Source organism: Alexandromys fortis, unplaced genomic scaffold (assembly GCF_014885135.2).
Source record: "Alexandromys fortis isolate MF-2015 unplaced genomic scaffold, M_Fortis_MF-2015_v1.1 scaffold_156, whole genome shotgun sequence".
Classification (NCBI taxonomy): domain Eukaryota; kingdom Metazoa; phylum Chordata; class Mammalia; order Rodentia; family Cricetidae; genus Alexandromys; species Alexandromys fortis.
In genome coordinates, this window is record NW_026068028.1 from 1124069 (window position 1) to 1136338 (window position 12270).

Below are 12270 nucleotides of genomic sequence, written 5' to 3' on the forward strand. Positions count from 1 at the left end.
AGTTCGAGGCCAGCCTGGTCTACAAGAGCTAGTTCCAGGACAGGAACCAAAGCTACAAAGAAACCCTGTCTCAAAAAAAAACAAAAAAAAAAAAATAGACGGAGGGAGGGAGGGAGGGAGGGAGGGAGGGAAGAAAGGATAGATAACGAAAAGTCAAAGTATGAACGAAAAGTCAAAGTATGAAGACTGTTCTTTTTTTCCCTTTCTTTTTTGGTTATTAAGAGACAGGGTTTCTCTGTGTTGCTCTGGTTGTCCTGGAAGTCTATGTAAACCAGGTTGGCCTTGAACTCAGAGATCTGCCTGCCTCTGCCTCCTGCGTGCTGGCATTAAAGGCTTGTGCCACCAACATCTGGCTGTTTTTGAAGAGGACCCAGGACTGGTTCCTAACACCCACAAGGAAACTCACACCTTCTGTAACTCCAGTTACAGAAATCCCCTCTTCTGGCCTCTGTAGGCACTGCAAGCATATGGTGCAGACAAGCATGCAGGCACAACATTCATACACAAGTTCTTTAAAAAGTAAATACATGAAGCCGGCGGTGGTGGCGCACGCCTTTAATCCCAGCACTCGGGAGGCAGAAGCAGGCGGATCTCTGTGAGTTCGAGACCAGCCTGGTCTACAGAGCTAGTTCCAGGACAGGAACCAAAACCACAGAGAAACCCTGTCTCGAAAAACCAAAAAAAAAAAAAAAAAAAGTAAGTCAGGGGCTGGAGAGATGGCTCAGTGGTTAAGAGCTTTGCCTGCTCTTCCAAAGGTCCTGAGTTCAAATCCCAGCAACCACATGGTGGCTCACAACCATCTGTGATGAAATCTGGTTCCCTCTTCTGTCCTGCAGAGATACATTAACACTGAATACATAATAAATAAATCTTAAAAAAAAAAAAAAAGTAAATCATAGGATTTAGAGATCAATAGTTAAAAAAAAAAATCTAACGGAGGCACTGGCTTTTGGATCTTTGTGAATCTGATGCCACCCTTTTCTACACGGTAAATTCCAGGCCAGCCAAGACTAACTAAATAAGACTGTCCAAATAAAACACTCACTCTCTCTCTCTCTCTCTCTCTCTCTCTCTCTCTCTCTCTCACACACACACACACACACACACACACACACACACACACCTCAAAGGGGGAAAACTGGAGAGGAAAGATGAGAAAAATCAAAGACAAAATAGCCCACTGGCGCAGGACAAGTACAGCAGGTCTCTGGAGAGGAGGTCGTCACTGTCAGGACCTCAGGACCCACCCCCATGATGAATGCCAACCAACCAAATACTCAACAGTAACAACAGAGCCACACAAGTGCCTATCACTGTACACCCCACACAAACTAGAGACTGACAATTCCACAGGCTTTCAGTAAAGTCAATCAATCAATCCCACAATAAATCAAGTGTCAGGTCTCAGAGAGCATCTCTCTCCCTTTACACAGCATCCTCATCTCACCAGTTTCCTTTTGACCCAATTCTCAGAACTTAAGAAAGCCTCAAAACTATAAAAGCTCAAAATGCCAAGTGGTCCATGCCCTCTACCAGGTTTCTAAGGATACTCAATATGCAGGCCATAATTCAACACTGCCTGGCATGTAGCCAGGCTCACAAAGCACTCCATGACCCGACCTGCCCCTCTGATGCCAGAAGCTTCTTTTGCACTGTTCACCTCTGTGGTCCTGGGACTAAACACAGGGCCTCACAAATGCTGGGCACACACTCTCCACTGAGCTACATCTTCAGCTTCTTCTTACTTTTATTTTGAGACAGGGTCTTGTTAAATTGCTCAGGCTAACCCTGAATGGATTCTGGAGAGCAAAACAAGCCTTGAATTTTTGATTCTCCTGCCCCACAGGCCTAACTCCAAATTGTTTCTTAAAACCACATGACTCAGACTGTGACCCCCACACTCCATGTTTTAGGATCTCCTGGGGGACTGCAACCAATAATGAATGAATGAACACTAAAGAGGAAGTTGTAGTCCTAACTCCAAGTAAAGGGTGAAACTTTCAGAGGGCTGCAGGAAGGTTCACAGAGTTACACCCGGGAAACTGTCTCCTTCTGTGCAAGCCGAAATGAATGGCGTGCAGTCTGCAGCTCTCATGAACGCATCTTGATGCCCAAATTTTAAGATACTATGTTAATGCCTATACTCATTCCATCTCTAAAAGTCTTTAACTACAATTCATTATTAAATTACAAGTTTTGCACACCAACAAGTCTATCATATCGATCATGAAGGAAAACGCATTCCCTCTAAATAGGTACAAAAATTGTGGCCAGGTTTACTCACATTATGAGTCTTCGGTTTAAGAACCAGTATTTCCTCCGGCTTCTGTCATATCCAATAGGTTCATGTCGAACATATGGTTTATTCTTTTGGACTTCAGCAACACAGTCAGTCACTCCAGGCACCTTGTGTGCTACACAGACTTCACACTGCCACTCATCCTCTGGCACCTCTTCAAGAGGTGGTTTCACACATTCTAAATGATACACAGCTGAGCACGTCTCACAGCACAGTAAGTCTCCCAGTTTGTGACAGACCCTACAGTGGTCGTCGTACTGGATCACCCCTTCAGACATCAGTTCCTCACGAGCAATATTGGTCGTAAGGAACTGATCGACTAGAAACTGCAGAACTTTGATTTTGTTCTCCACTGGTCCGTAGGGATAGTCCTCTGCCTCCTGGTAAGGAAGAACATGGTGGTATTCCTTATCGCTCTCACAGTACACCCGCAGGACCTCCGGCCACGTCATGCCATCGATGAAATACAGTGTGGAATTCACACTGTCTTTCAGGTCTGCAGGGCCGAAGGTGGTGTTAGATGTGTCCTCTTCCCGCAGAACTGCTTTCAGAAGTGCCACATGCATCTCTGCCATGAGTGTGCACTGTTCTTGGCTCACCAGAGCTGCACAGAAGTCCTCAAAGCAAAAAGGGGACAACCTTAAAACATTGCCAAAGTTCCGCACGACCTCATAAATGGCAATGACATTCATTATATGCTCGTTAGGCACCATTAAATCCTCAGAGGACTTCGGAAATTCAAGGGGTGGGATGTCCTTTTCTTCTAATATTGGAGAGCGAGGCCGATGTACTCTTGGTTTTCGCCTACCTGTAAATAAAGACATGATATCATTACAGGTTAATATGGCAGCTTGCTCCTACAAACATACCATATGCCAGATTTCTACAACACTCAAGTTAAACTAATCCCAAGATCAGAGGTTATAGCTCAGTGGGAGGGGATTTGCCATGCATAGGCTTTGGGCTCATCCCCAGAATTTTTCTTTGGTTTGTTTTTATTTTGTTTTGTTTTTTGAAACAGGGTTTCTTTGTGTAACAGCCCTGGCTGTCCTAGAACTCACAGAGTTAAAGGAGTGTGCCATCACCAGCCAGCTCATCCCTAGTAAAAAACACCACTATCCTAGTACAAGGGCACATACTGCCTTTAACCCCAGTACTCAGGAGGCAGAGGAAGGTGAATCTCTGTGAGTTCCAGGACAACCTGGTCTAAACAGTGAGAAATAGTTTCAACTCTAACAACAATAATAATAAATAAAGCCCAATGACTTAGTTACTTAATTTTTATGACAAACCTACTCTGTAGTTAGGCTGGAGCTATACAGTCCATTTATAGCTGGAATTACAAGTGTAAGCCATCATACCTAACACAATGATTTAGTTCTGATTGTTAAATCTACAAAAAAAAATCTAAATCCAAAGTTTCCCATTTGATTCTATTATCTACTTTTTTTTTTTTTAATTTATTTTATCCCCCCTACACACCAAGACAAACCATGTTTCTCAGTGTAGCTCTGGCTGTCCTGAAACTGGGATAAAGGTGTGTGTCACCACTCCTGACTTCCTATTCAATTCTAAACCAGAAGTAAAAAATTTTTAAAGTATACTCAATTACCTCAGAAGTAACAATAAGTAACTGGTCTTATTTAATGTGTTGGTAAGAATATGACAAAATATAAATGAAAGAAACAGCTACCTTCATGTAAAGTGACCAACACTGGGGTGGGGAGAGTGCAGGTGTAGCAGATCTCATATTGAATCAGTCAGACACCTTGCAACCAACAAAAAATTCCTAGTCCGTCCCCCCCCCCCCCGCCCCCCTCTGTGACAGAGTACTGCCTGCAGGGAGCTAGCGAAGTACAAGCTAAGGTCAGGGGAAGAGGAGGGAAAACCACAGAAAAGTCCCAGCACCAAGAGGAGAAAGGTTTCTTGGCTGGGAAAACAACAAAGGCCTGGAATTTTTAACCAACCAGTTAAGTGCACACAGGTCACAAATCCATCCATCTCCACACATGCACAGACCATGCACTAATCTGTTTGCCTGTCTATCTATACACACACAAATTCTGTGTGCACATACACACTGGGTATATACATACATTCTGTGTACTTAGCACACATACACATACACACAAATACACCAAGAACTTAGTCTGTAATGTTTACATATAGCATTTAACCTTTTAAATAAATCTGAGGTATGACAGTCAGTCCTACTTTGTAAATACACAGTACAAGCGAGAGAGGGTTCAGAGGGTAAAGACACATGCCAAACGGAGTCTGATGAAAATTCCAAAGTGTACACTGTGGCATGCCCTGCCCCCAATTATACACAAATACATATAATAATAAATTAGATTAAAGCTTAAAATGAAATACCTGCTAAATCAGGCAGTGGTTTAGTTAATCCTAGCACTCTGGAGGCAGAGGCAGGTGGCTATCTGTGAGTTTAAGGCCAGCCTGGTCTACAAGAGTGAGTTCCAGGATAGCCAAGGCTACAAAGAAAAACCTTGTCTCAAAAAAGCAAAAAAAAAAAAAAAAAACACAAAGAAACACAAAAATCAAAAAAAAGGGAACAAGTTCTAGACTGTTTCTATTACTCTAATTACACTTAATTTCTGGTATCTGTGGAATGGTTAATAATGTTTCTATTTTTCAAAAGTAACGTTAATGGGATCAATTAAATTCATTTTTGTATGACTAAGTTTTATCAACATGAAACTGAGTTGCTTGTAACTGCTCCCCAGCAGCTTTCCTGGGTTTCTTCCTGCAAATGTAACTGGTACAAGGTACTAGATAGAGGAAAGGAAGCACCAAAGAATACAAGCAGAAAAGACCCTTAATGTATACAATGTAACACCCCAAGCTTCAAGAGTCTGGAGAACAGATTTTTTTAGATAAGAACAGAGCCAATTATTTTCTGTGAAAGAAAATCTGGTCACTGTTGGCCAGACAAGGTTGCAGGACATAAAGGCAGTTCCCCCACTCCAACACACCTAGTGAGGATGACAACTAGAGGACAGAAACCCAAGTATCACTACAGCTACAATTCAGACAAGCATCAGGATGAGTTATTCTGTCACGTCTTCAGCAGGTGACTTAGGACTCACCTGCTTCCCTGTAAGTTAGCAAATCAAAAGAATGGCTTCTGGAGTGCCTTTCTATGTTCCTCAGCCTCTTACTGAACTGTTAGAAAGTCCCTCAAGGGGCTGGAGAGATGGCTCAGCAGTTAAGAACAATGACTGTTCTTCCAGAGGACCTGAGTTCAATTCCTACATGGTAGCTCACAACCATCTGTACCCCCAGTTCCAAAAGATCTGACACTCTCCTGGACTCTGTGGGCACCAGGCATGGTGCAATACATACATGCAAACACTCATGCATAAAATAATAAATAAATATCAAAAATAATAATAAAACCAGAAAGAAGATATAAAGTCACTGAGGCAGGGTAAAGGCACTTTTAAGTCTGATAAACCCGAGTTCAATTCCCAGGACTCACGTGGAGGGACTTTCCCAAGTTTTCCTCTGCTCTTCATATGGTGTACACAACAGGTAGATATCTAGACAGGAAATTAAAAATGTTTTCTTCAAGTCCCCAAAGCTAAAGTCAAGTCTAGAGCAGTATCAATCAGCAGAGCAGGGAAGGGCAGGACAGGACAGGAGAAAAGATATTCCAGAAAGAATGACTCTTGACAATTAACTTTTTTCACTTGCAAAATTCTTGGGAAGGCAGGAATCTGCTTCTTAAAGAGCAATTCCAATTCCAAAGACAAGACAGCAAAAGCTTCAACTCTACCCCTATTAAAGGAGTGGACCCAGGGACAAAGAACTCTGCCAGCAAGGGCGTGGGGGTGGGGTCTTCCTTCTCACACCACGTTCTTTTCTCTTTCAAATTGAAGAGCCTATTTTACTCAGAAGAGATTTAAATAAACCTTTTAGGAGGTGGGATGGAACCCAGTTCCCTCCCCCACCCAGGAAAAAACAATCGTCCCAACCCACAGGTACATTTACATCCTGCCCTGCCTTTGTCTCCTGGTTTTCTCTACAGATTCTGAATGGGCTACTAGCACAGCACATTTCTTCCCCTCCTCCATTTGGCTAAAACTGTAAATACACTTCCTTAGGTTTTGTCCCTCGCCTTCTTTAGGATATAGGGTAACTGAGACAGTAGATTTATACTTTAATCGCCCAAATAAAAATACTCTGTTCGTTTTAGAAGTAAAGCAAGAGGGCCTCAAGACTCCCCATGGTCTAGTTGGAAGCACAAACTCTGTACACACACTAGAGTACAAGCTTAACACTAAAGGAGCTCATATGGTTGGAGACAGGGTCTCTCTTGATGTAGACCAGGCTGGCCTGGAACTCAGAGATCCATCTGCCTCTGCTGGGATTAAAGGCGTGCACCACCACACCAGACTGGGTCCAGTTTTCTTCAAAGAAGAAGATCAAGAATTCTCTTTGCCTCCTGAATCTATGGTACATATGGATGGATATACTCACACACAATGGAGGACAAAACATTTCTTTCAACAGAGTTTGTGATTTGTACTTTTTTTTTTAAACATCAATATCTATCAAGAGTTCAGTCAAATATCAACTAGCTGGAAATGTTGCTTGGTGATGGAGCGTGTACCTGGCAAAAGGCACCAGGTGCAAACGGCAGCACTAGAAGAAAAAAAAGGATCAAAAATAACATCTTTCCCTTTGTTAGTACTGGGGGATGGAACTCACGGCCTCACGCTGCTTCCTGCACCTTAGACTGTTGATGGGAGGAAATAGCCTTTGCTACAGAACAATGAGCAGAACTGGAATAAACGGAGGGATCGAGAGAGCCCTGAAGGTCAGGGGCATCTTTTAAAAGGAGTCACTTCTGGGGAGAGTGGGGGGGATTGGAAAAAGATGACAGGTTTTTTTTTTTAACACTTTTATACTTTGAGAGAGACCTCATACACTTTTGTTTTGTTTTGTTTTTCAAAGAAAGAAATGCTGAGTGTGTCAGCTCACAGGTAACCCAAGCACTTGGAAGGCTGGGTAGGAAGATTGCTGAAGCCCTTTTGAGTCCTGCCTTTTCTCAAAAAAGGAAGGGGTAAGAAGAAGCAAGGGAAATGAGTCAGGTAAAGTTGCTGCTAATGACTAAGGGTGAGCTTATGTAAATGCAAATAAAAGTTTATGCTAAATTCAAAGATTCAAATGCAGTGGTGGTACACACCTATAATCTCCGAACTAGGAAGACTTGAAGCCGCTGGAAAAACAGAGTACCCAGCGTGGGAACGCACGCCTTTAATCCTAGCATTTATTTGGGAGGCAGAGGCAGATCTCTGTGAGTTTGAGGCCAGCCTGGCCTCCACAGAGTTCCAGGACAGCCTAGGCTACAGACAGAGACCCAGCCTCACAAGAAACAAAATAAATGTAGCTGGCATCTGTGGTGTGTCAGGCTCACAATGTCACCTCCACCTAGGAAGCTAGGGTTCCACCCTTGCCATTCGAAAAGCTGCCTTCAAACATTCCTTCCTAAAACTGTGGGAGATACAACAAAATCACCCAAGTAGCCTGGGTTAAAGTGCAGGACCCTGTCTCAAAAAAGAAAAAAAGTTGCCAAATGCAGTCCAAGTGCCTAGAATCCCAGAGGTATCTGTATTTTACCCTTCTGCTCAATTCATTCTGAGGTGCAGCTAAAGTCTGAGAAATAAGCAGAATGGGGGGCAAGAGACTAAGGAAGAAAAGTAAAAGGCGGCATCGCTGGAGCAGGAAGCTGAAGCTTGGACAAAGCCCGCAGAAGGGAAAGTGTGCAGACGGTAAGGAAGAGGGGCGCTGATCACTCCAGCAGGTGTCCTGCCGGGAGGCCCTGCTGCAGTCTTCCACACGCCTGAGTTTTAGAAATTTGCAACACGGTCACAATCTTAATTTCTCATTTTTAATAATATAAAAAGTCACCTTACACTTTAAATTACTGCTGCTTACTTTGCTGATAAGTTTGAGAAATCAGAAACATTTTCCAGGATGGCACTCAAATGTTATGTTGCAACTTCTGAGCAGTGCCTGACGCTGCCCACCCTCGTTATGGCGTGCGCACCTTTACTGTATAACTGAATGTATAGTCCTGTCTCATTTGTAAGTTCCCATAGTGAGCAGATCATGACTTTTAACTACTAGAGCAACTTAATATTATCATCAGGTAGATACAGAGGTCATGCCGGGATTAAATACAGAAGCCATTGTTAATTTTCCAGTACCATCCAAGTTTTTGATTTTATTAATTCTGAAAGAAATATGTGTGGTCTTTCCCGCTTGTAGAAGTCATAGAAACCATTCTAGGTATGGTGGGACACTCCCTGAGTGGCATCTGAAAAGGGGATGCTGGCACTGGACAGCAAGGAGGGAAGGGCATTTCCTGCATACTGCTGCTAATCAAAAAGATCTAGCCGGGAGTCATGGTGCATGTCTTTAATCCAAGCATTCTGGAAGTAGAGGCAGGCAAATCTCAAGTTTGAGGCCAGCCTGCAGGCCAGAAGAGGGCACCAGATCTCATTACAGATGGTTGTGAGCTACCATGTAGTTGCTGGAAATTGAACTCGGGACCTCTGGAAGACCCATCTCTTCAACCTGAATGATGTAATTTTTAAAAACTGTGATGTAAACCGGGTGTGGTGGCACACGCCTTTAATCCCAGCTCCCAGCACTCAGGAGGCAGAGTTAGGCAGGTTTCTGTGAACTTGAGGCCAGTCTAGTCTACATACAGAGTTCTAGGCCAATCAGGGCTACACAGAGAGACCCTGTCTCAAAAACAAAACAAAACAAGGTAGTGGTGGCGCATGCCTTTAATCTCAGCACTTGGGAGGCGGGGGCGAGAGGAGCGAGAGGTCAAGGTCATTGTTCCTTACTAGTGTAGCAAGTTCAAGGCTAACCTGAGACAACAGGAGATCCTATCTCAAAGAAAAATGCCCCACATGATGACCGGTGACGGCAGCAGCAGAACCCTCCATCTGTCCTTTGAATATTCTCCTCCCCTGATATGTGACCAAGTCCACACCGGCCTCATCCTCATCTTGTGCCATCAGAGCCTTACAGCCCTCTGGGAGCTCTCTGGAAACGGTCTTAAGAGGAGCCAGTCTCTTGCCTCAAAGGCCAATTTAGGGATAAGTTTGAGGCAAAGCGATTAAGCTGTGAAGTCAGATTCCACTTTGAGACACAGGGACTGTCTCTTTCCCTCCATCTGATGCCTCGGGTGCCAAGCTCTTCCCCCTGTCAGCTGGGAAGAATCGCCTTCTGCGGCCAACGCTGAATCCTCCCTTCCTTATCTGGGAGCAGAATCAGAGCATGCTCAGGAAGGACCCGAGTCCTTTCTGAGAATCCCAGAACACACATTCTGGGCGAAAGACAATTCTGCCTGGAATCCTTAGGCNACTTGCCTTTGAGAAATAGCACAGAGGATTAAGAGACCAGGCAGTGGTTATGGCACGCCTTTAGTTCCAGCACTAGGTAGGTAGGGGCAAGTCAATCTCTGTGAGTTCAAGGTCAGCTTGGTCTACTGGATGAGTTCTAGGACACCAACGACAAATGCCATCAAGAGCTATCATTTCAAGTTCGTAAGGGCCGCATTTGGGTAATGGCTACCATTTCAGACAATACACACACAACATTCCCTTCTATCACCACAACTGTCAACTGGAAAGTTCTGATCTAGAAATACATCTAGAATCACTGTACAGTAACTGAAGTTCAACTACAACCCCTTTATGTTCTCAAAACAAGGCTAAAATTCATTCTGTGCACCTTAAAAAAACAACAAAAACCAGAACCTACACTACATGACTACCACAGCCAGCCCTAACTCAGTACCCCTCTTTGAAATAGTTGTAAAACACAGATATATATCCAATGGATTTCCAGTAATAATTAAAACATCTGTTAAAACTGACATGAAGGCATATAATCATCAGACCTTAACAACACACACACACTGAGAGAATGTGTTATGTGCATTAAGAAAAAACTGGAACTCCCCTACTGAGGTTCGCTGAAGTGAATGAAGGAACATGAAATATCAACACAGATTCCAAACGCTAAATGAAGGCTGGGTATGCTGATGCATCCTTTCATCCCAGTGCTTGGGAGGCTGAGGTAGGTGATTTCTGAGTCCCAGGCCAATCAGAGTTACACAGTGAGACCCTTTCTCAAACAAATATGCTGCTTGGGGGAGGGGTCCAAGCATGTGCGTAGTATGTAAAAGAGGTTGTGTGTTGCAATCCCCAGCATGCAGGGCAAGAGACTAAATAAATCAGGTCGGGTCTATTAACATGATAATTAACAATTTTTCTTTTTTTAACTTTATTTTTTAAATGTATACAGTGTTCTGCCTGCATGTATGCCTGCACACCAGAAGAGGGCACCAGATCTCATTATAGATGGTTGTGATGTGGTTGCTGGGAATTAAACTCAGGACCTCTGGAAGAGCAGCCAGTGCTCTTAATCTCTTGACCCATCTCTCCAGCCTCTATTTTTCTAAAAGCTGAAAAAAGTTAAATATCAATACAATAGACCATCCGTGCTAATATAAAAGCATAAAACCCTCATATACAAACATACATTAGCACAAGTCTAAAAATAAGGATGGGAATAATACATGGCAACCTCACAGGACTTTTTTATCTCGAGAGAAGGAGAGATCAACAATCTGTAACTTTCATCATCTTTAAAGGTAACAGAGATCTGAAGCAAATACCCTGAAATGTCAGTATTTATTAGATTTAGGTGCTGAAGCCAGGTGTGTGGGCACAAGCTTGTAGTACCAAAGGCAGAAGCAGGAAGACCCTGAGTTTAAAGTCAGCCTGAGCTGTAAGATGACAAGATCTAAGAAACTAAAGCCAGCAGGAGAATGCCAGCACAGCCAACACAGGCCCCTGGCTCTATCCCCAGCACCAGGAAAATGAGTGTGAGTGTGTGGGGAGGGGGGCAAGAATTTAACTCAGATGATCAGGCTTTTATGTAGTGAACCATCTCTTGGACTCCCTCAGAACTGCTTTTGTAAAAGAGAACTAAATAGCAATAGCAAATACAATCATGATTAATAAAAATAAAAAGTGCTTCCTGTCTTCACATACATTCAAGGACCACACGCAGTTTATGATCCTGCCACCTGGCTCCACTGTTAGGATGCCCAAGACCCAGAATCACAACTCAAGCTATTCATGCCATAATGGACAAGATGCCAAAAAGGAGAAAAGACAAACTTCTAAGGTTACCAAGGGTCACCTGGAAATGCTGAATCAACATCCTAATGCATATCTGAAATTACAGCAAATATACTTTTGAAATGTGTTATTTTGGGCTGGCCAGACAGCTCAGTGGGTGAAGGTACTTGACACCAAGTCAGACAAGCTCAAGCAGAGGCCTAGCTAGAACACACATGGTAGGAGAGGGCCGAGGTTGACATGCCGGCATGTGTGCGATTTCCAGTTTTATTTTATCGGGACTTGATAAATTTGTGTCAGGTTTTCTAACATTGCTAACTGGTTCCCTCTTTTCTAACCACCAAGAACCATTAATATTTTGTAAGTATCCTAAAAATGACCCCAAAATCTTACTGTAAGAGATACAACACCAAGTTAGAGAGATGGCTCAGAGGTTAAGAGCACTGGTTGCTCTCCCAGAGAGAGGATCCAGGTTCAATTCCCAGCACCCACATGACAACTCACAAATGTCTGTAACTCCAGTTCCAGGGGATCTGACACCGTCACACAAATATATGTGCAGACATACAAGCAGGCAAAACACCAATATATATGAAATAAAAATAAGCCCGGCGGTGGCGGCGCATGCCTTTAATCCCAGCACTCGGGAGGCAGAGGCAGGCGGATCTCTGTGAGTTCGAAGCCAGCCTGGTCTACAAGAGCTAGTTCCAGGACAGGAACCAAAAAGCTACAGAGAAACCCTGTCTCGAAAAATCCAAAAAATAAAAAAAAATAAAAATA

The 12270-nt window shown here is 43.4% G+C and overlaps 1 protein-coding gene across 6 annotated transcripts in view; it reads right to left on the reverse strand.

Annotated features, from left to right (window-relative positions):
- The window catches only part of Bptf (bromodomain PHD finger transcription factor), an 89201-nt gene extending 86097 nt beyond the window's left edge, over nt 1-3104 (reverse strand). For all 6 annotated transcript variants that reach the window (XM_050164210.1, XM_050164209.1, XM_050164208.1 and 3 more), the window contains exon 1: nt 2285-3104. In XM_050164210.1, the coding sequence (XP_050020167.1) occupies nt 2285-3012 (728 nt within the window). In that variant the 5' untranslated portion in view covers nt 3013-3104. The remainder of the gene's footprint in view (nt 1-2284) is intronic.
- Between the last annotated feature and the right edge of the window lie 9166 nt (nt 3105-12270).